The following is a 20,842-nucleotide window of genomic DNA, read 5'->3' as shown; positions in this document are numbered from 1 at the left end:
GGAAAGCAACACATTCAAGTTTTATTGTATTGATAAGTAAGGATACAATTGTTTTTAGTTAATAACTAAAGATTTCTACTCCATATTTAAGGAGTAGGAGAAATATGCGTAACATTGATATATCATACGATAAACTTATTGTGAATGTACCAAACTCGTATGGAACTTGTGTTATAGGCATATTTGTGTAAGTAATATTGATATATAAGTATAATATTCTGTTTAAATAGTATAAAACAACTTGTAAAATAGAGTACTAGCTAGTTTTACCAGTTCAGCAAAAAAACTAATAATAATGCGCATTACTTGAGTCAAGATGGAAGCATATAGAAGTGACTCGAACCAAAAACATTCATCCACAACGAGGAAGAAAGTGATGGAATTCCTCAAGCAAGTCTTGATGGCCTTGAAAAAGGATAGCCACCTGCAAAAGTTAGACATATCGTTAAATCCAATACGAGAAAATATGGAAGAAGACAAAAAAACATAGCGAAGCACATACTGTATTACATATGTATACCTCATTGTAGAGCTCAGCAACGCTCTTGTTTTTCTTTTTATATGTGTTCAAAACTTGTAAAAATGAGTCGAATGTTTTATCGTTCTCAAATCTTGACTATAGATAAAACGATAGTAAAGTTAGAAAGAGAGATAAATCTAAATAAAAAACACACAGAAAAAGAAGAATATAATTTCTGGTAGATATAAAAAAAATATACCGCAATAGAGTAAATCTAAATGAAGTAATTCAAAATGTTTAAACAAGAACTATCTACTGATATACACAACTACCTTGACCCTGTTGACAAAATTAAAAGCATCGTCAAAGTGAGCAGTAGACTTCTTTGGTGGATGTTTGTCATCTTTGATCAGTGTTATCTCGTAACCCATTGGCAAGAATATATTGAAAGCTAAGAGTATCTCTGGTTGCCCTTTGAAGAGTTCTTTCACTCTTGATATGAGAACACGAGTATCAACTCTACAATTAAAAAAATAATATATATACATATAAACAGAGTAAAAGTAGAACCAACATTATAAGGGAGAAAGAAAAAAAAACAAATACCTCTGAGCTCTGAAGTCCTTCATGACCTTAAGAAATCTATCATATATTTCACGGTTATCTTGATACTTAGTCTTTACAAGACGGACGAAAGCAAGTGCATCAATTGTAGTTAGCTTCTTATTTGCAACCATGGTTCTCAAACTGGTAAGAGCATATCCAAAGAAAGAATTAACAGATCAATGTAAAAATCCAAATATTAACAACATTATAACATTGAAAATCAATTGCAAATTCAAGATCCAAAGAATCAAACTCAAAATCATCCTAATTACGAACAAAAACACAAACGAACATCAGATCCAGTTGGGACTAAGCTAACTTACTTTGTATTTTTGATCCAAGAACTCAACTATAGAAAGAAAAAAAAGAAGATAAAGTGAAGTGGATTGATCAAAGTTCGCCGATACACAAGTATAGATGGACACGTTACCTTTACACGTGCGGTAACAGGCAGATACAAAAAGACTTATACAAAAAAGTCGAAAGGGTTTTAGGTTTTTACACAAACTACATGATGATGATTATAAAGAGACGTAATATTACGTACGTTAAAGACAATCTTTTTGTTAACATAACGATTCGGTTTTCTCTCTTTTTTTTGGGTTTCTTTTCCTCTTTTTCTTTTATATACCAAAAAAAACTAAAAAACTACTCGTTATACGTTAATCGCTATATATCCACAATTCAGAAAAAGGCTTTAAAAGATCTTACAATAATACACATTTTCGGTTTATAATTTTTTTGGTTTCTCTGCTTAAGATTTTAGGATTTTCGTTTAATTAGATATATATTTTTGAGCTTTGGTTTAAATTTTAGAGGTTTAAGCTTAGATTAGACTAATTTGTTAATTTTAAACTTATATACTAATTTATAAAATTTGGGTAGAGAATATGACATATTTCCTTCAGAGTCAAATTTGATTAGATTATGCATGATTGTTCAGATATTCGAAGCGGTTCAGTCCAAAATTTTGTTTGGGTAGGTTAAAATCTAAATTAGCTATATCCGTAAGATCTAAATGTAACTATCGACAGTCGCAAATTACTACCATTGTTTCTTATTAATACATTTAAAAAAAAAATCACACATTGAAAACTAACTATAACTGCATTATTTTTATGATTAACAATTTTCTATAACTCTAAACTGAAACGACCGACCTTTTTTTTTTTTAAAATAATAAATATAATATAATAAAATAATCTACAGCTAGTGGTTCCATACACACTAGCCACCTAACCACAAACACATTCAACAGCGGAATAACATAATCAATATCTAATAATAAACCAATAACCAATAACCAAATAATTAATATCCAGTATTAATTCCAAACAGCATAAATCAAATAACCAGCAATCCTAACAATGCTCTAAGACTCAACTCTAGCAACCTAACAATACCAGGTAACCAATCAACCGAGTCCCTAGAACATCCTCCTCTTCATTGCCTTTGATTCCACGATCACACTTTGCCTTTACCTGCACACCACAAACAACAATTGAGATGCGTAAGTATTATCACAAATACTTAGTAAGGCAATCCTCCCATCTACTGGGCTATACACACAAGCAATAAGATCTCTACATGCCACAAACAACAATCAATAAAACAAACCAGGCATTATACAAAGCATGCAACATCCATCGTAACTGGAAGAGGGGTGTCGACCGACACCAGATGGTGTCGATCGACACTGACTATCTGGTGTCGACCGACACCCTGCCCGACACTCCCGAAAACCCTAGTTTGTGTCGACCGACACCTCCATAGGGGCGGAACTAGAAAAAAATATTAATGGGTGCAGAATGCTCTTAGGTGGAGTCGAACACAGCACCTATGATCAATTCTAGGGTAGACTCTAACCATTTTGCCACTTTACTTACATTGCTTAGTGTAAAAAATTTACGTATTTCTATACTTACTGGGGGCAACTGCCACCACCAACCTCAACGTGGGTCCGCCACTGCATCTCCACATGGCATCGATCGACACTCGCCAAAGTCCCGAGCCATCCTCGCGTTGGTGTCGACCGACACCCCAACTGGTGTCGACCGACACCGATGCCGAGCAGCGATTTCCCTCGATCAGAAACTCCGAATCTCGCCTCCAATCTTCTCCAATCCGCTCCATGCGCTCCCAGAAGCCAAACACAGTCCAGATAGTGACGAAATACCATAGAGAACTCAACGAAACAACCACATAAGCACCAAATCACATAGAATCTAGAGATCTTAGCTTAGATAAGTCATGGTCATGCACTCACCTCTTTCAAGAAGATTCTGACCAACAAGAACGAATTCCCTCACTCCTAGCAAGCTTCTAACACCTTCCCAGCCTTCGATCTCCCAAGAACAGCAAGGAATCTCTCAATCTCTTCCCAAATGCTCAAGAACACTCTCTCTATTCCTTTTCTCTCAAAAACGGCGAATAACACAAAATAACACGACCCTAGGTCGTTTTCTACCTCTAAAACTCGATTTTAGGGATTCCCTAAACCAACCACGCAAACCGGACAATTAAAATTGAACCGACCAAACCGGCCACAGCTGGTGTCGATCGATGCCTCACTAGAAGGTGTCGATCGACACCCTTACCAAATTACCAAAAATTGGTTCGCGGGTGTTACAATTCTCCCCCACCAATCTAGATTTGTCCTCGAATCTCAAACAACCATCAGTCAAGGACTCCCGTGCAACCGTCTCCACGGCCCGCACTCCTCCGACCGAGCTACAGAAGGTCACCTCTAGGCGATAGACTCACGTTCCAGGCGTCCTTTGCTCTTGACTTTTTGGACTTTCCTTTATTCTTAGGCCTAAACCTTGAGTTTTTATTGGCTCCTCATCAGACCTAAGTCTGCATGCCAAAATATATAAGGAAAAGTCCAAACTCATCTCTCGGGTTGCCACCCTACAGCGCGCCCCCGGATCGTCATCCGAAGTCGATATACCAACCATACTCTCGAGCCACAAAGTCTCTGAATAAGGCAGTACTAGGAGAACCTACGTCCCCCAAGAGTCGCGAGCAAACGATTCTGAACACGTCTGAGTCCTATCCCTATCCAGGTTTCCTTTCCGTGGCTCGCGTAAAACATCTCAATGTCCTACCAACCACATATCCCCTCACCGGGATACACCATGACCACACAAGGATCATATTCACGCCACAAAGGCCATCTGTCCCGAATGACCGTCTGTTCCGAAGGACCATCAGTCCCGAAGGACCGTCTGTCCCGAAGGACCATCAGTCCTGAAAGACCGTCTGTCCCGAAGGACCATCAGTCCCGAAAGTCCATCTGTCCCGAAGGACCATCAGTCCCGAAAGACCGTCTGTCCCGAAGGACCATCAGTCCCGAAGGACCGTCTGTCCTGAAGGACCATCAGTTCCGAAGAACCGTCTGTCCCGAAGGACCATTAGTCCCGAAAGACCGTCTGTCCCGAAGGACCGCCTTAACAGGCACTCTGGCTAAACAGCCTGCCACAAAGGCCACAAAATAACAAAAGAATACTGCCACAAAGGCCACACCATAACAAAAGAAATACCGCCACACACTGGCACACTGACTCAAAAGTCCGCCACTAAGGCCACACAAGCCCCTCCAAGGCTCTCCACCGCTAAAATGGACAAATTCCAACTCCCGGAAAACTTTCCATATTTAGCACTTTCCATTTTTGGAAACTTTCCACTTTTGGAAACTTCTATTTCAGGAAACTTTCTTCCAAAACCCCGCCTCACGGAAATTTTGTACCCCGAACACCACCTCATCTTGTTACTGAGTCGCACAACCAACCACCCCAAGCGACCGAGTAACAAGAGAGATGGGCTGGAATACTCCATTCCCGCTCCAGCCACGGATTACAGATGGGACCAGGCTAAAACAAGCTCAAGTCGCGGCTTGCTTCTCATACCACTTCTTGAACCTTGCCTTCATCCTTGCCTCAGGCTCTCAAGTCTGCTCCTCAACACCATCACAGTCCCACAGGACTCTCATCAAAGGAATCTTCTTCTTCCGAAGTTCCTTGATCCTCCTCTCGAGAACCCTCACTGGTCTCGCCTCCAAAGTCATGTTAGGCTGAAGATCCTCAGGAACCTTAGTCAACACCTCCTCTCCCTCACGGAGACACTTCCGCAACATAGACACATGGAAAACCTTATGGAATGCACGCATCACCTCAGGTAACTCCAATCTATAAGCCACTGGTCCAACCCGCTCAATCACTCTGAATGGACCCATATACCTCGGACTCAACTTAGTCTCTGACAATGACCTGTTCGGACCCCGCAACATGGCCATCTTGAGGTACACTCTGTCTCCTACCTAAAACTCAAGATCTCTCCTCCTCCTGTCAGCATAACTCCTCTGCCTATCCTGAGCCTCCTTCATGTTCAGCTTGAGAACCCGAATCTTCTCTGAGGTCTTCTGAACAATACTAGCACCAAACATGCTCCTCTCCCCCACCTGAGTCCAGCATATTGGTGTACGACATGGTCTCCCATACAAAGCCTCATAAGGAGCCATCTTAATACTCGCATGATAACTGTTGTTGTAAGCAAACTCTACCAGGTTCAGATGATCTGCCCAATGGCCACCCCAATCCAACACACACATTCTCAGCAAATCCTCCAGCGTCTGGATCGTCCTCTCAGACTGTCCATCTGTCTGGGGATGATAAGCTGTACTCATATGCACCTTAGTGCCCATCTCCGCCTGAAATACCTTCCAGAACACCGAAGTGAACTTAGAATCTCTATCAGACACAATGCTCGCTGGCACTCCATGCAATCTGACTATCTCTCTCACATACTTCTTAGCCAGGACCGCTGCTCCATCAGTCTTCTTAATGGCTAGAAAATGTGCAGACTTAGTCAACCGGTCCACAATGACCCAAATAGCATCAAAGGTCCGTGACACGGGCAATCCTACCACGAAATCCATGGTGATCATATCCCACTTCCACTCAGGAATGGGTAAACTCTTCAGTAACCCGCCAGGAACCTGATGCTCAGCCTTCACTAGCTGACACACATCACACCTCGAAACCCAACTAGCCACATCCTTCTTCATCTCGACCCAATGATAGTACCTCTTGAGGTCACGGTACATCTTAGTCGCTCCTGGATGAATGGATAACTTGCTCGCATGAGCCTCTCTCAGAATCTCCTCTCTCAACTCCTCATCCTTGGGCACACAACCCGACCGTGCACCAAGATCGTACCATTATCTGAGACCTGATACTCTGAATCCACATCCTTAGAGGCATTCACCAGCCCCAAATCCTTCTCCTGAGCCAACCGCACCCTACTTAGAAGATCTGCTCTATCTACTGCTTCCAAACCCAACGGTTCCTGTGAAACAGCACATAAGCTCAAAGCACTGATCTCTCCTACCAGAGACTTCATCTCATGGTCCTGTAGTAACTTGTCAAACCAAGGAAACTCCTGATCTTAGTGACATCTGTTGTCTAAGCCAATCCCTGATAATCTGAATCTTCTCCGGATCTACAGAAACTCACTCTGCATACACAATGTGACCCAGAGAACCCATCTCACGCTTCCAAAAACTACACTTGCTCAATTTAGCAAACAACTTCTGCTCCCGCAGCTTCTCCAGAACTGCCCTCAAATTCACTGCATGCTCCTCAGGACTCTTAGAAAATACCAGGATATCATCGACGAAAAATATGACAGACACGTCCTAAAACTCTTGAAACACACTGTTCATCAATCTAAACGCTGTTGGCGCGTTAGTCAACCCAAAAAGGCATCTCCATGAACTCACAATGCCCATACTTTGTCCTGAGAGCCGCCTTTCTCACATCTGTCTCATCTATTGGTATCTGATGATAACTCGACGTCAGACCTACGTTGGAGAACCAAGTAGCACCTCCTAGCTGATCCAACCACTCATCAATCTTGGGAAGAGGGTACTTGTTCTTGACAGTGACCCGGTTCAAACCCCATTAGTCAATGCACAAGCGGAAACTCCCATCCTTCTTCTTAATAAATAACACCAGTGCTCTCCACGGTGATACACTAGAACGTATAAATCCCTTGCTCCATAAATCCTCTAGTTGCTTCCTCAGCTCAACTAAACAAATACTCAAGTATGCCGACATTAACTCGCCGCCACCTAAATATCAACCCTCTTGTTTGTCCAAGAACCTCTAGTAACTTGCCACTTAGAGAAACTTCCCCAAGGTAACTTATTCCAGAAATAGCTTTTCCACTTGGCAATTCTCCACAGTAAATCATCAATACGAGCGTAATAAAACAAACAAGTACCATACGTTCGCATATTCTGATTCACCGCGTCAAATGCTTTGCAGGCAGCTAGCTCAAACCACTTGACTTATTCCCTCCCACAAGATTACCAAAACCTTGAATCTAGCAACCCTGTCCATCTCCAATGAACTTCATCCAGTATCGTCGCAACGATTAGTTTATCCTGCCATGAAGACTTCTCGTGAACTTATGCATCTGGCAAACATGCCTTTCCCATCTCAAACCTGCTGTAACTCTCCTTCTCGGGACTCCAGCACCACCGGCCTCACAATCCTGGCGCACAGCCAAACATTCATAACCGCTCTGGTCATAAAACCCTGTCCCAAAGGTCAACACATCCAAAACCCGAGATTAAACCACCGTCAATCTCTCGAGGTCTACATTCAATCGTTATGTTTATACTCACGTCCTAGGAATTGCTTGCTCCCAACTCTTCCACTCTTAGGTCGCAACCTTCGAGTCATACCGATCTCACTCTCAGACCAGCGTCTTCGAGTTATACCGTCTCACTCTTGGACCACAATCCTCAAGATCTCAGTATTAGGGGAACTACTCATCCCCTCAGGTGAACAACATCCCCTCTGCCACTCTCGGAGCCCTCAACCCCTCGAGCTATCGGTATTCAGGGGAATCACCATCCCCTCAGGAGCAACAATCCTTAACGACTATAAACATCTCTCGACACAACTACCTCTTGTGGTCCGAGTATAACATTGCAATGTTACACCTGCCCACTCAACTTATAATATCCAACTAGATTAACTATCAAGCAGAGAAATATCTGCTCCAACTGCATATGTCCACCTATCCGCCTCTCTAGGCCCGATACCTCTTGAGAAATAATCTCATACCGGTCATCTACAACCGCTCCATCCTCTTAACATAATGTGGAAAGTCCTCAACATCCGCAGCTCTTGACTGCACCCCGCCACATGCGGCACAACTGGAGCCTACACTGGTACCCCTCTCGGTAACCGCTCCAACAGCAAGCCAACAGATCCGCCAAGCGATCATCTCGACCCTGGGCTCCACCTGCTGCAACCCCACACCTGGGTTCCCAGCACCCCCGGCACGCTCACCGGCTAATCCTCTCTGGTCCCTCCTGATACGCTTGCGACCCTCTGACGTACCTCCTCGTGGAACTCTGGACCACACACTCGCTGGCCTCGGGACCCGCCCGACAATGACCACGACCACGTCCCCGTCCACGACCAACAACTCAAACACCTTAACCACTGATCTTCCAAGAACAGAGGCTAACAAGCAGAAAACAAATCAATACCACACAAAGAAACATAACAATAACTCACCGTGAAATCTCATTGAAGGCTCGAAGAGGATGTTCTATGACTCCATGCCACATACAATTGACTAACTCACATAATCAATCAAAGCATGCAATCCAAAACATCACAACAGAAACCTAGCGAACCCAAACCTAGAACCGTAAGGGCTCTGATACCAAAATGAAACGACCGACCTTTTTTTTATAATAAATAATAAATATAATATAATAAAATAATCAACAGCTAGTGGTTCCATACCCACTAGCCACCTAACCACAAACACATTCAACAGCGGAATAACATAATCAATATCCAATAATAAACCAATAACCAATAACCAAATAATTAATATCCAGTATTAATTCCAAACAGCATAAATCAAATAACCATCAATCCTAACAATGCTCTAAGACTCAACTCTAGCAACCTAACAATACCAGGTAACCAATCAACCGAGTCCCTAGAACATCCTCCTCTTCATTGCCTTTGATTCCACGATCACACTTTGCCTTTACCTGCACACCACAAACAACAATTGAGATGCATAAGTATTATCACAAATACTTAGTGAGACAATCCTCCCATCTACTGGGCTATACACACAAGCAATAAGATCTCTACATGCCACAAACAACAATCAATTAAACAAACCAGGCATTATACAAAGCATGCAACATCCATCGTAACTGGAAGAGGGGTGTCGACCGACACCAGATGGTGTCGATCGACACTGACTATCTGGTGTCGACCGGCACCAAACTGGTGTCGACCGACACCCTGCCCGATACTCCCGAAAACCCTAGTTTGTGTCGACCGACACCTCCACATGGCATCGATCGATACTCGCCAAAGTCCCGAGCCGTCCTCGCGGTTGTGTCGACCGACACCCCAACTGGTGTCGACCGACACCGATGCCGAGCAGCGATTTCCCTCGATCATAAACTCTAAATCTCGCCTCCAATCTTCTCCAATCCGCTCCATGCGCTCCCAGAAGCCAAACCCAGTGCAGATAGTGACGAAATACCATAGAGAACTCAAAGAAACAACCACATAAGCACCAAATCACATAGAATCTAGAGATCTTAGCTTAGATAAGCCATGGTCATGCACTCACCTCTTTCAAGAAGATTCTGACCAACAAGAACGAATTCCCTCACTCCTAGCAAGCTTCTAACACCTTCCCAGCCTTCGATCTCCCAAGAACAGCAAGGAATCTCTCAATCTCTTCCCAAAAGCTCAAGAACACTCTCTCTATTCCTTTTCTCTCAAAAACGGCGAATAACACAAAATAACACGACCCTAGGTCGTTTTCTACCTCTAAAACTCGATTTTAGGGATTCCCTAAACCAACCACGCAAACCGGACAATTAAAATTGAACCGACCAAACCGGCCACAGCTGGTGTCGATCGATGCCTCACTAGAAGGTGTCGATCGACACCCTTACCAAATTACCAAAAATTGGTTCGCGGGTGTTACATAAACTAATAATGATCGATAATTTTTCTTAAATTTTGTACTAATTTATCTTCAAAAACTAATAAAACTGTATAGAAAACTGAAAAGGACAAACAAGTCGACTTTTTGTAGGAACTAGCAATTGATCCGCGCTACGTGCGGTAGTTAGATTAAGGTGTATTCTAGGTTTTGTTGTGTATTTTTTTTTTGATTACGTAAAGCCATATTTACGTTACGTAAAGCCATATTTACGTCGTTTTATATATTGTTTTCGTTTATGTTGTTTATTTTTTGGTCTTCTATTTTGTATATTGACATTTGTTCATAGGAAGTTTTGTGTAGGTTTTAAAATAATTTGTGTTTAATAGCAGTCACCTCAATCGATGTTTCATACTCTGAAGTAGATATTGCAGGAGTAGTACGATGTCAAATTCTTGTTATAGACAAACGGATAAATAACAATAGTAAAAACCTATTTTTCTACCCCAAGTGTTCCACATGCAGGAGTTGCAACAACAACTACTACTACTAAATCAACTAAATCAAGAACTTGTATAGTAAATGTATTTGATATAAATGTGATATTAGTTATAGAATAATAATTAGTTAAAGCAATTGTATTGTGAATTTGGTTCAGAATAATCTTTGGAAAACTTTTGAAGAAACTAATAAGACAATTGAGATAAATACTATTTAACTTTTCTAACATCATTTATTTATTTGTTTTTTCCATAATATTTTTTATTTGGTAAAGTGAGACTGTAATTATTTAATCTAACCACATTTTTTATTTTAACTATTCTATTTTGTTTGCTAAGAAACTCTAAATTATTTACCCAAGTTAAGAAGTATGTAAATGGAAGTAAATAAAACAGTAAGTTATATAATTTAATTGAATTATTTATATTAACATTTTTAAGTACATTTTTTGTTAAACCATTGAATTATACTTATTGACAAATTTAATCCGTGGTATACCATCTTATGAATTTTATGGATATAATTTTTTCACGGGTTGTATCTAAAAAACTCTTAATTTACGAGATAAATTTAACCTCAGTGTAAATTTTTTAAAATAATATTATGATTATAATTTTCTCATAGGTTATTTGTTAAAAGCCCTACAATTTTAATTTATTCTAATCATTAAAAATTTAGTTCTGTATAAATGTAATGTTATTATAGATAAATTTAATTATCGACCCATGGTGGTTGCGGTATACTATTGGTCAATTTTTTAATATGACAATGAAAAAATTATTATATATTTTTAAATAATGAACATCAAAAACAATACTAACTAACAAATGCAATTGAAAATTTTTAGGTATTTAAATATCGTTCCGCTGTGTATGACAAGTTAAAATTCTTTTTAAAAATTATATTTACACTTCTTTTCATATTAAAAAATACCTGCAGCTATCAACCTAGGTGAATATCCATGCTACGCACAGGCTTATGCATAAAAGAAATTACATAATTATTTGTTAAACCTAAATGTTCTGGTTAAATCATCAATCTTAAGGAATTTATTAGGAATGATTTTTTCTTAACTTTACTTACTCTTTAATTTACTTAAGATATGCATCTTTCATATCTCTGTAGCTGTTTATTTTCTTGAGTAGAACTCTAGAGTTTGGTGTTGTTTTATATAACAAAATCATATGAAGACTCCTTTCGTCTTTACCTCTACGTTTTCTTGAACCAACATTTTACAGTTGTGAATTTTTTTAACTAATCTTTTAATCAATAGTGAAAACTCCCCCTCTCTTATGAATATATACAGTTCTTTCTCCACCATCGTTCTTTGGCTCCTCTTCTTTTTCCTACACACTTGTTTACATACAAGCGTTTGAAATAAAAAAACGTGCATTACCATTGCATATATAATACCCAGAAGGCCAGAAGGCAACTATAATATCACATCATTCAACATGAGGCCATTCATCAGTGTTAAAACATGTTTTTCACCCTGGACCCTGCAATAACAAAGAAAAATAAATATCTACAGCCAGTAGATAAAACAATTACGCACATTACTTCACCTGACCAAGTAGTTTCATAAAGTTTCTTTCACAAGACGATTCAAATATTAGTATGTATATACATTACATATATACTTCTTCTTTTTTTTTGACAATCATTACATATATACTTTTTTAGATGAACTCTGATTCCCGTAGAAAGAGAACAAAGGCTCGAAAGTCGAGTTAAATCTCCAAAAGATACTTGTAGGAATATCGTCACAGGAATAATGTTCCATAAAGATTTGGCCTCGTTAGCTCTTTTGTTCATATCAAATGCCAATAAGAGGGTATCGTATGTTCCCATTGTAGGGCCTTGCCATATGCTTAACATCCACTTAGCCACCCGTATTTGTCACTAAACCAATCAACTCATGACGTCATATTTAGCGAAACTTACACTTGGATATAAGAAGTCGTACTACTATACTTGAATCACACGATGAAATTGGCTTCTCTTAAGAGTTGCAAAGACTTAGCTGCAACAATAATGGGAAAAATATGCCTCCCAATCTACCCCTTTTTTAAGAGTCTCCATACACAGCCTCTTTTTCATTTGGGAGTCCAAAGAGCTGCCAGTTGAGAGTTATACATACAGTTGGTAGTTCACCCTACTGTCCAGACCGAGCAGAGTAGAATCATTCTTCTTCCACACCTTTTATTTCCACACTGATATATCACAATCAATCGAAACAAACAAAGTCAAAGATTACTCAAGAAAGAGATGGAACCAAACATAATTTAGAACATATCACTTGTAATGATTAGGTGGAGTGTTTTTGTGTGAGCAAATGATTATGTATTTATAGGTATAAGGTACTAAGGAGGATGACAATTACTTTTTAATGGCCATGGTGAAGACGAGAGAGTATGGGTAGCCTATGGTCAGTGGCCCGTTTTGGAAGAACAGTAAATGCCACAATTTAGGTTAAATTTAGGTGAGTGGCCCGTTCGTCTCAGCCCAGATCTTTCGACAGTTACAATTTTCTTTTTGCAAACGTTTGGAAGAGAAAGAGTGAGCAGAAACGAAAAAGTCTTAGTAAAACCATCTGGGCTGAGACTGGTATTACTATGAAGGGCTGAAGTTTTGTAAGGCCCTAGAATGTTTTGTTTTGAAAGGAGAAGTTTTTTTCAAATTATTGACCAGAAGGGCAGTGTCAAATAACGATTCAATTTTTTGAAAAACATCAGATAAACCAAACAAAACACAGCAATTACTGGACAACTCAAAAGGCAAATTACTTTCTAGAGTTTTTAGGATTCATATGAGGAAATATATTAAAGAGGGGGAATACCTTGATATAAACAATTTTGTGAACTTAGCAGTTGTTGAAGTAGCTGAGTCGGGTGGCTTAATGAGCTCATCATCCTCGTTGCCTAAACTAGCTGGAGAAGGGTCTCTTTTTTTTTTCCTCATCTCTCCAATCTTAGTTAAATCCAGAGAGTAGTCAGGCAATGTTCCTCCTCTTTTTTGGTCCCAATCACCAAACTGTGGCACTGATAGCGACGGATTATACTTCTGCACAAACACTAATCCGAAACAAACATATCAAGTAACTATAAAAAGGTTTCATATTTGATTCGTAGACTTAACAAAATAAAATACGTTAAAAACATAGCTATTTATAAAGCGATGCATCATGAGGCATAAAGATGAATACTCAAAGAAACAAAAGCCAAAGTTCTTAACTTGGATAAAATCACAAGATTTGATTAAATCAAACTAATTGAAGCCTTGTCAAGATAGATGAAATTGAAGCAAAACTACATGCATCATCAAACCCAATCAAACTGTTTTTTTTTTTGTTTACCAGAAAATAAAAGATGGTGTGTCGGGTCCCCAGTATGTGCTGCTGCTTCGTCGCTGTCATATGCTCCTGCAATTAAAAGTAATGCAGTTGAGATTCTTCCTCTGACCAAATCCACCCTCTCTTATCAGAAAGTGTTGACAGAACCGATAGAATCATAGAAGACAGAGAGGCTGAGGAGCTACGGCGCCGCTTCCTGTATCGGCATCGCTTTAGTCACCGTTGCCACTTCTCTCTCCGCCACTATCTTCACCGTCGCTAAACGGAGCTGCTTCTTCTATCGGTAGCCCTTTCATCTCCGTTCAACGCTTCCCTCTGAGCCGCAGGACAAGGAAGCAGTTGCAGGTGGTGTCTATGGCTCCTGAGGAAGAGAAGCTCACTCGTCGCAACCCTCTCGATTTCCAGATTGTAATTAGATTTCCTTTTCGAAATTGGCTCTACAGATTCTTAGGGAAAGTCAAAGTTGGCTATTTTTTAATTTAATCCATTGCAGCTGGGCTGATACTGGTTTGCAGTAATGGGCTGCGTTAGAATTAAACCCAAATTTGGTTTTGTTTGTTTTAAAAAGAAATGAGCGTTATTCGTATGGAGAGTACACGTGGGGGTGCTGATATGGCTGCATCAGAAAAGAGAAAAAGATAACTTTATATATATAGATTAGATTAATAAGGAACAGATGAAGTAGTATTAGTAAAGATCAATCATTTTTAAACTAAACAATAAATACTTAGTGAACATAATCATATATATAAAAGTAAGGTTTTGGTCTCTCCTTATTGGTTGATTTCCATTAATTGCTTTTATTTTTATTTTTCTTTTTCTTTTTTTACTTATATTAAATGTGATGGTGACTAAGTTTACAAATTTAATCAATTCTTAGTCAATATATGAAAGTAAGGTTTTGGTCTCTCCTTATTGGTTGATTTCCATTAATTGCTTTTATTTTTATTTTTCTTTTTCTTTTTTACTTATATTAAATGTGATGGTGATTAAGTTTACAAATTTAATCAATTCATAGTCAATAAATTGTCATAACTTTAAGAATATTACCCCACTATTTGCTTTTAATTTTCTCTTTTGTCATAACTCCAAGAATATTCATATGTTTTAAAAAAACGTAACTTCTTATATGGATAGTCAACCACCTCTCTTTAGTGTGATTCCATTTATGGATAGTCAAAAAACGTAACTCCTTCTAGATTCCCAAAATTCAACAATAAATTAGAATCAACTCTCACATTTTTTTTTTCTAAATTATAATCACTTTTCATCCTATAAATATTCATTCTTTCATTCTCTCATTCTCTCATTTTCTCATCTCTTCCACTTTATCTTAAATATTGTATTTCTTTTTGTGCTTTTTGTTGTTTCTTTCATTTTCTCATTTTCTCATGAGAATTTGTTAAAAATACCCTTTTTGATATACCCCTTTTCAAAAATACCCTCTTTTTTGGTCATTTTTATTTTTGCCCTCCTTTAATTTTTAGTGACTATTTTACCCTTAAATGAAAAATATTTTAATCAATAAAAAGAAAAACAAAATTTTCCTGCCAAAAAAATTTCCGACATATTTTCCCGCCAAAAAATTTTCAAAAAAAATTCCCGCCAAAAATGTTTTTGTCAAAAAAAATTTGATAAAAATTTTTGACAAAAAAAATTTTCCGCCAAAAAAAATTTACAAGGTTTTTAAAAGGTTTTATAAGGTTTCTACCTTATAAAAGCCTTATAAACACCTTGTAAAGGCTTTTACAAGATTTTTTCAAAAGTTTTAAAAGGTTTTTTAAACACATTGTAAACGCTTTTACAAAGTTTTTAAAAGGTTTTTAAAAGGTTTTCAAATGGTTTTTAAAAAGATTTTTAAAAGGTTTTTAAACACCTTGTAAACGCTTTTACAATGTTTTTAAAAACCTTGTAAACGTTTTTATAAGTTTTTTAATAGGGTTTTAAAAGATTTTAAAAACCTTGTAAATGCTTTTAAAAAGATTTTAAAAGCATTTACAAGGTTTTTAAAAGCATTTACAATGTTTTTAAACACATTGTAAACACTTTTAAAAAGTTTTTTAAAGCGGTTACACTGTTTTTATAAAGTATAAATTTTAATATTTTTGGCGGGAAAAATTTTCTATTTTGGCGGGAAAAAAAAATTTTGGCGGGAATTTTTTTTTATTTTTGGCGGGAAAATATTTTCGATTTTGATGACTGTACATTCTTGCTGTCACTCAAAAAAGGGTAATTTGGTCATTTTGTATATAAAGAGGGGTAGTTTTCAAAATGGTCAACATAAAGGGATATTTTTAAAAAGAGGTATGGAAAAAATGGCATTTTTGAGAATGCCCCTTTTCTCATTCTCTTCCACTCTATCTTAAATACTGTATTTGGTTTTTGTGCTTTTTGTTGTTGTATGTGTTAGAAAACCAAATTAAATATCATTGCAAAAGTTTAATTTTAAATTTGAATTTTAGAGACTATATGATATGTATCTTATATTGTTTTTGATTTTTTGAAGATCCATATCTGATGTCTATTTTATTTCCATCATCTTATAAGTAATCATTCTTTCATCCTCTTCTACTATATTCATGTATCTGAAATATTTTAGAGACTATATGATATGTATCTTATATTGTTTTTGATTCTTTGTTTTAATGTATTTCTTCAATCCTTCTTTGTATTCTTATTATTTTTAATTTTTAATTACATACGTATAATAAAATTTTGGTGGCTATAAAAAACAAATATCAATGCAAATTCAACAATACTAATTTCGATCAAAGCTCAATAAGGGAATCAAGCTAAAGAAATCATCTTTGTTCATGTATATTTATTTTATTTTTAAAAATATACAATATTTTAACAAAAGAAACTATTATAATAGAATTATTAAATCAAAATTTTTAACTCTCTCTTACCTCCAAAAAATTTGTATTACATTTTTTTGTATACTCATCATTATATTTAGTTCTTTTGATCCAAAAATATAATTATATAAAGATCATTATAATGTTTATTTAATTCAAAATTTTGTAATTTAATGATTTCATATATATAAAAAATTTGATATTCCATTTCCAAAATTTTACTACAAAGAAAAAATCATTAGAATTTAACCTAGCAATATGGCTTAAATTAAAGTGTACTAAAAGAGATTAAAAATGAAATTAATCTTTGGGATTTTTTATTGCATTTTATATGATTTATAAGGTTTCGCTCTCTCCTTATTGGTCCATTTAGCATTTAATTTCTAAAAAATAATATTTATTTTTAATTAAATAAAAATGTAATAATGTACATTAATCTATACTTTAAATCCACACTTTACTACTAAATTGTAACTGAAGTTACATAAATTATGAATTGACTATTTTTTACTATTCATTTTCATTCAAACACACTATAAATTATAATTGTAACTCTTCTAATTAAATAATTTTAGAAAGTAGATTAGGACCCGTGGTACACCGCGGGACAAAATTATTTATAACTAAATTATTTAAATTATAAGTTGTATTTGTTGGTTAAATATGTTATATTTTTATAATAATTGTTAAATAAAACACATAATAACGCAATATAATTTATTTTTTATATAATATTTATTTAATAATTTAATTAGATATGTCTATTCTCTGATACTGACAATGTTAACAAAATAATGAAATGATGTTTTACCCGTGTAACACCGAATTTATGATATTTTTTAATTTATATAAATATCGATAAAACTCGTCTCGCTATATAACTCGTCTCGAGATATTTTAACACACACTATATCATCTTAATTTTTAATATTTATTGTATATCTACGGTATAATATTTATCATATTTAATTTTTTAAAAGTTTTAAATATTTTTCATATTTAACCTTTTAAAAATCTTTAAAATAAAAAACCGGAATAAACCAAGTAAAAGTTTTTAAAGTTTGAATGCCTGATAAATCAAGGTTTCTACTCATTTGTATTCAGAATCATTTTGGTCTCTTTTATAGTATGACTCTAAACTATTGCCCAATTTTTTTAGACAATGTGGGATATTGTACCCGTATTTGTTATTCATCTATTGAGTAATATATGTCAGTTTTTAAAATTCTGTATTACATCATATGCAGGAAAAAATCACAATTTTTATTAACTAAATGTATTGTAGAATAATTTAAGATAATTTAATTATAAATTTAAATAAAAATGAAAAGGAATCATATATTTATTTTTGAATGAGATAGAAAGATTTCTTTATTTTTTAAAATCTTATTTATAATTAATTTTGAAGTTTATGTAACTAATATTAAAGTCAATGCATTAAATGTAAAAACTTTCCAAAAAGTATTTTTGAGCAAAAACTGCTGCAAAAATACTTGTATAGATGTAACTTACATCCCTTGAAATCCTATAAATAATTATTTTCACATCATCATCCACCATATCTCAAACTCTAAATATTTTCTTTGTTGTGTTTATGTTCTTCTATGGGTTCAAAACTCATGGTAAGAGTGTGATTATATGCTTTGTTAGATTTAGCTTATATTTTGTTCAATTTTATTTCTTTGTTTTTATGTATTTCTTCCTTCCTTCTTTGTCTTCTTATTATCTTCAATTTATAATTACATATATATAATAAAATTTTGGTGTCTGTAAAAAAAATTATGATGCAGATTCAACAACACTAATTTCAATCAAAGCCCAATGAGGGAATCAAGCTAAAAAAATCATTTTCATTCATGTATATTTATTTTATTTTATTTTTAAAAGTATGCAATGTTTTAGCAAAATAAACTGTTATAATAGAATTATTAAATACAATTTGATATTCCATTTTCAAAATTTTACTACAAAAAGGAAATCATTAGAATTTAACCTATAAATATAGCTTAAATTAAGGTGAATATAAAAGAGATTAAAAATTAAATTAATATTTGGGATTTATATTGCATTTCATATGATTTTACAGGAAATATATTTAATTGATACTTAATTTTGCAATTTAATTATTAAATGTTTTATGTAAATTTTGAATATCATAGTAAATTTTTATTTTTATCATTAAATTATTTTTTAAATAACTGGTATATTTTGATATTGTATGATATGAATAAATAAAGTGTATTATTGACATTCAGAAAATTTGTTTGTTATATATGTTTTTTAGAAAGAATTTCAAAAATACATCTCTTTCAATACCACTTTTCTGAAATAACATTTTAAAAAACTTTACTAAAAAAATTTTCTAAAAAAATTATCATAGTTTTATGATTATTATATAAAAATTAACATAACTAATACAACCCGTGCATATGCGCGGGATATTACCTAGTGGCAAATAATAGGAGCGTTGTTTTCAAACGCAGTTGCCTTCCATTGAGAGCCAGGCTCAAACCGCAGCACGGTTTCAACTTCCTCCCAGATCTGCAATCAGGAAGAAGCAACCGTGATCCGAACCGCATGTCTCTTTTTTCCTTGATATCCTCCGTAATGTCTTTCACAACCAAACTGTCCATATCTCTCTCGGAAGCAACCGATGACGTATTAAGCAGCTGAGCCCACTTTAGTATCAGATTGTAACTGATCGAACATAGAAAAACAGGAAGTTTAGCAAAAAAAAGATATGTGAGCAAAGAAGTTAAATCGTTTTAAGGAAAAAAAAATCAAAGAGATTATAGAATTTTTTTTTTAAAAAATGTAACCTCTCTAGAGATGAATTAGCGATAGTATTGTTCCTCATTTCCTGAGAAAATTGAAAAATTTCTAACGCTTCTATTGTATTGCTTTATCAATCGATTTTTTAGCTTATTTTATTGATAACTAATCCAATCAATCTTTTTCTTCACCTAAGAAAAACTCTCACAAATCTTTAGAATATTTTTGGTACTTGTGGATTCGAATATATTACCCTATAATTAAAAGTATATCGGGTAATTATTCGAGCAATCAATCACTAACAGCCAAGATGATCTGAATGTAGTTGCGCACAAATTTGTTAATGGTGGAGTACTAAAAAAATACAGAAATTTTTATTTTGCTAAAATTCAATTTCATCAAAGAAACTGTATGTTGCTACATTTCGATTCAATTTTGAATATTCAAAGCGACAAATTGTAACCCACGATTTGATCACGATGATATATAACAAGTTTGTCGGTATAATTTAACTTAGTTTTCAGTTTTATTGATAAAATTAGGTAGTAATCTTTGCCGTAGCACGGAACAAATTTTTTTCATATAAATTTTAAATTCGTAAATGACTAAAATTATATTAACATGGGTGTACATGTGCGTACACAGGTGCTATAGTACATGTTCGTTATTTCCATTTAAATTAAAAAAATAAACATAAACGTATTTACTTTGGAACTGGAAACACGTCCATTCCCGTCCCAACTTATCACCTCTCGTACCGTCTCATCCTGTCTCATCTCGTCTTGTCTCATCCAGTCTCGTCTCGTCTCATCTCGTCTCGTTCTGTATCAATCAGAATATTTTGTCTTACGTTCGTTCTCTTTTAAATAGTTACTCGTTAGACAATATTTACTAAAAGAGATTGGGTAAGAAATTTAGATTGGATACCTGAGTTCTCTGTTGATTTTTTTTATTTAGTTAGTTGAAATTATCTAAAAAATTTTATAATTTTCAAAAACTATATAATTATTTTCAAAAATACCAAAATTCTTAAAGTTTTCGTTCCAAAGTTGTTAATTACCTATCGTAAAGTCAATCCTTATCCACGTTAGTAAAAGCGTGATACTTGAATTCATCTACCTTTACTTTTTATTTTGTACTTTAATCTAATTTTTTTTTCCTTTTTAAAAAAAAATATTATTCAATATATTATTTTTCATTATTCGAATTTACCCGTTTCAGTTTACATATACTCTTTCTCGTCTTAATACCATAAATAAACTGGAATTTTCTCAAATTTAATTATTGTTT

General features: G+C 35.3%; 1 protein-coding gene and 2 long non-coding RNA genes across 5 annotated transcripts; 1 reads left to right on the top strand and 2 right to left on the bottom strand.

The window, feature by feature from the left end:
• Positions 1 to 332: 332 nt before the first annotated feature.
• On the bottom strand, positions 333 to 1,222 carry LOC104788088 (paired amphipathic helix protein Sin3-like 1). 2 transcript variants are annotated; one of them, XM_019245546.2, is made up of 4 exons: positions 1,067 to 1,222; positions 793 to 979; positions 521 to 616; positions 333 to 424 (listed from the first exon to the last, which is right to left on the bottom strand). In XM_019245546.2, exons 1-4 carry the CDS (start codon positions 1,195 to 1,197, stop codon positions 353 to 355), a joined length of 486 nt encoding a protein of 161 aa, XP_019101091.1. In that variant the 5' UTR covers positions 1,198 to 1,222; the 3' UTR covers positions 333 to 352. The 2 variants fall into 2 exon arrangements, with proteins under 2 accessions (XP_019101091.1, XP_087307359.1); XM_087451233.1 differs by lacking the exon at positions 521 to 616.
• Positions 1,223 to 12,105: 10,883 nt separating this feature from the next.
• Positions 12,106 to 14,382, bottom strand: LOC104788087 (uncharacterized). 2 transcript variants are annotated; one of them, XR_768120.3, is made up of 4 exons: positions 14,070 to 14,382; positions 13,926 to 13,991; positions 13,410 to 13,644; positions 12,106 to 12,783 (listed from the first exon to the last, which is right to left on the bottom strand). It is a non-coding gene; the product is annotated as an uncharacterized LOC104788087 (long non-coding RNA). The 2 variants fall into 2 exon arrangements; XR_015557879.1 differs by having other exon boundaries at positions 13,926 to 14,382.
• Positions 14,383 to 18,337: 3,955 nt separating this feature from the next.
• Positions 18,338 to 19,710, top strand: LOC147944871 (uncharacterized). The gene is made up of 2 exons (XR_015557880.1): positions 18,338 to 18,402; positions 19,264 to 19,710. It is a non-coding gene; the product is annotated as an uncharacterized LOC147944871 (long non-coding RNA).
• The last annotated feature ends 1,132 nt before the right edge of the window (positions 19,711 to 20,842 follow it).

The sequence above is a fragment of the Camelina sativa genome, chromosome 5 (genome assembly GCF_030686135.1).
Source record: "Camelina sativa cultivar CO46 ecotype springtype chromosome 5, ASM3068613v1".
Lineage (NCBI taxonomy): Eukaryota > Viridiplantae > Streptophyta > Magnoliopsida > Brassicales > Brassicaceae > Camelina > Camelina sativa.
This window is presented reverse-complemented; position numbering and strand designations above follow the sequence as displayed.

Bases quoted from the DNA above. Each gene is read 5' to 3' on its own strand.
- LOC104788088 (XM_019245546.2), bottom strand. From the start codon at position 1,197: ATGGTTGCAAATAAGAAGCTAACTACAATTGATGCACTTGCTTTCGTC. The intron at 617-792 runs GTAGTTGTGTAT...TTTTATCTATAG, and splicing joins ATTTTGTCAACAGGGTCAAG to TCAAGATTTGAGAACGATAA. The intron at 425-520 runs GTATACATATGT...TAACTTTTGCAG, and splicing joins TTGCTGAGCTCTACAATGAG to GTGGCTATCCTTTTTCAAGG.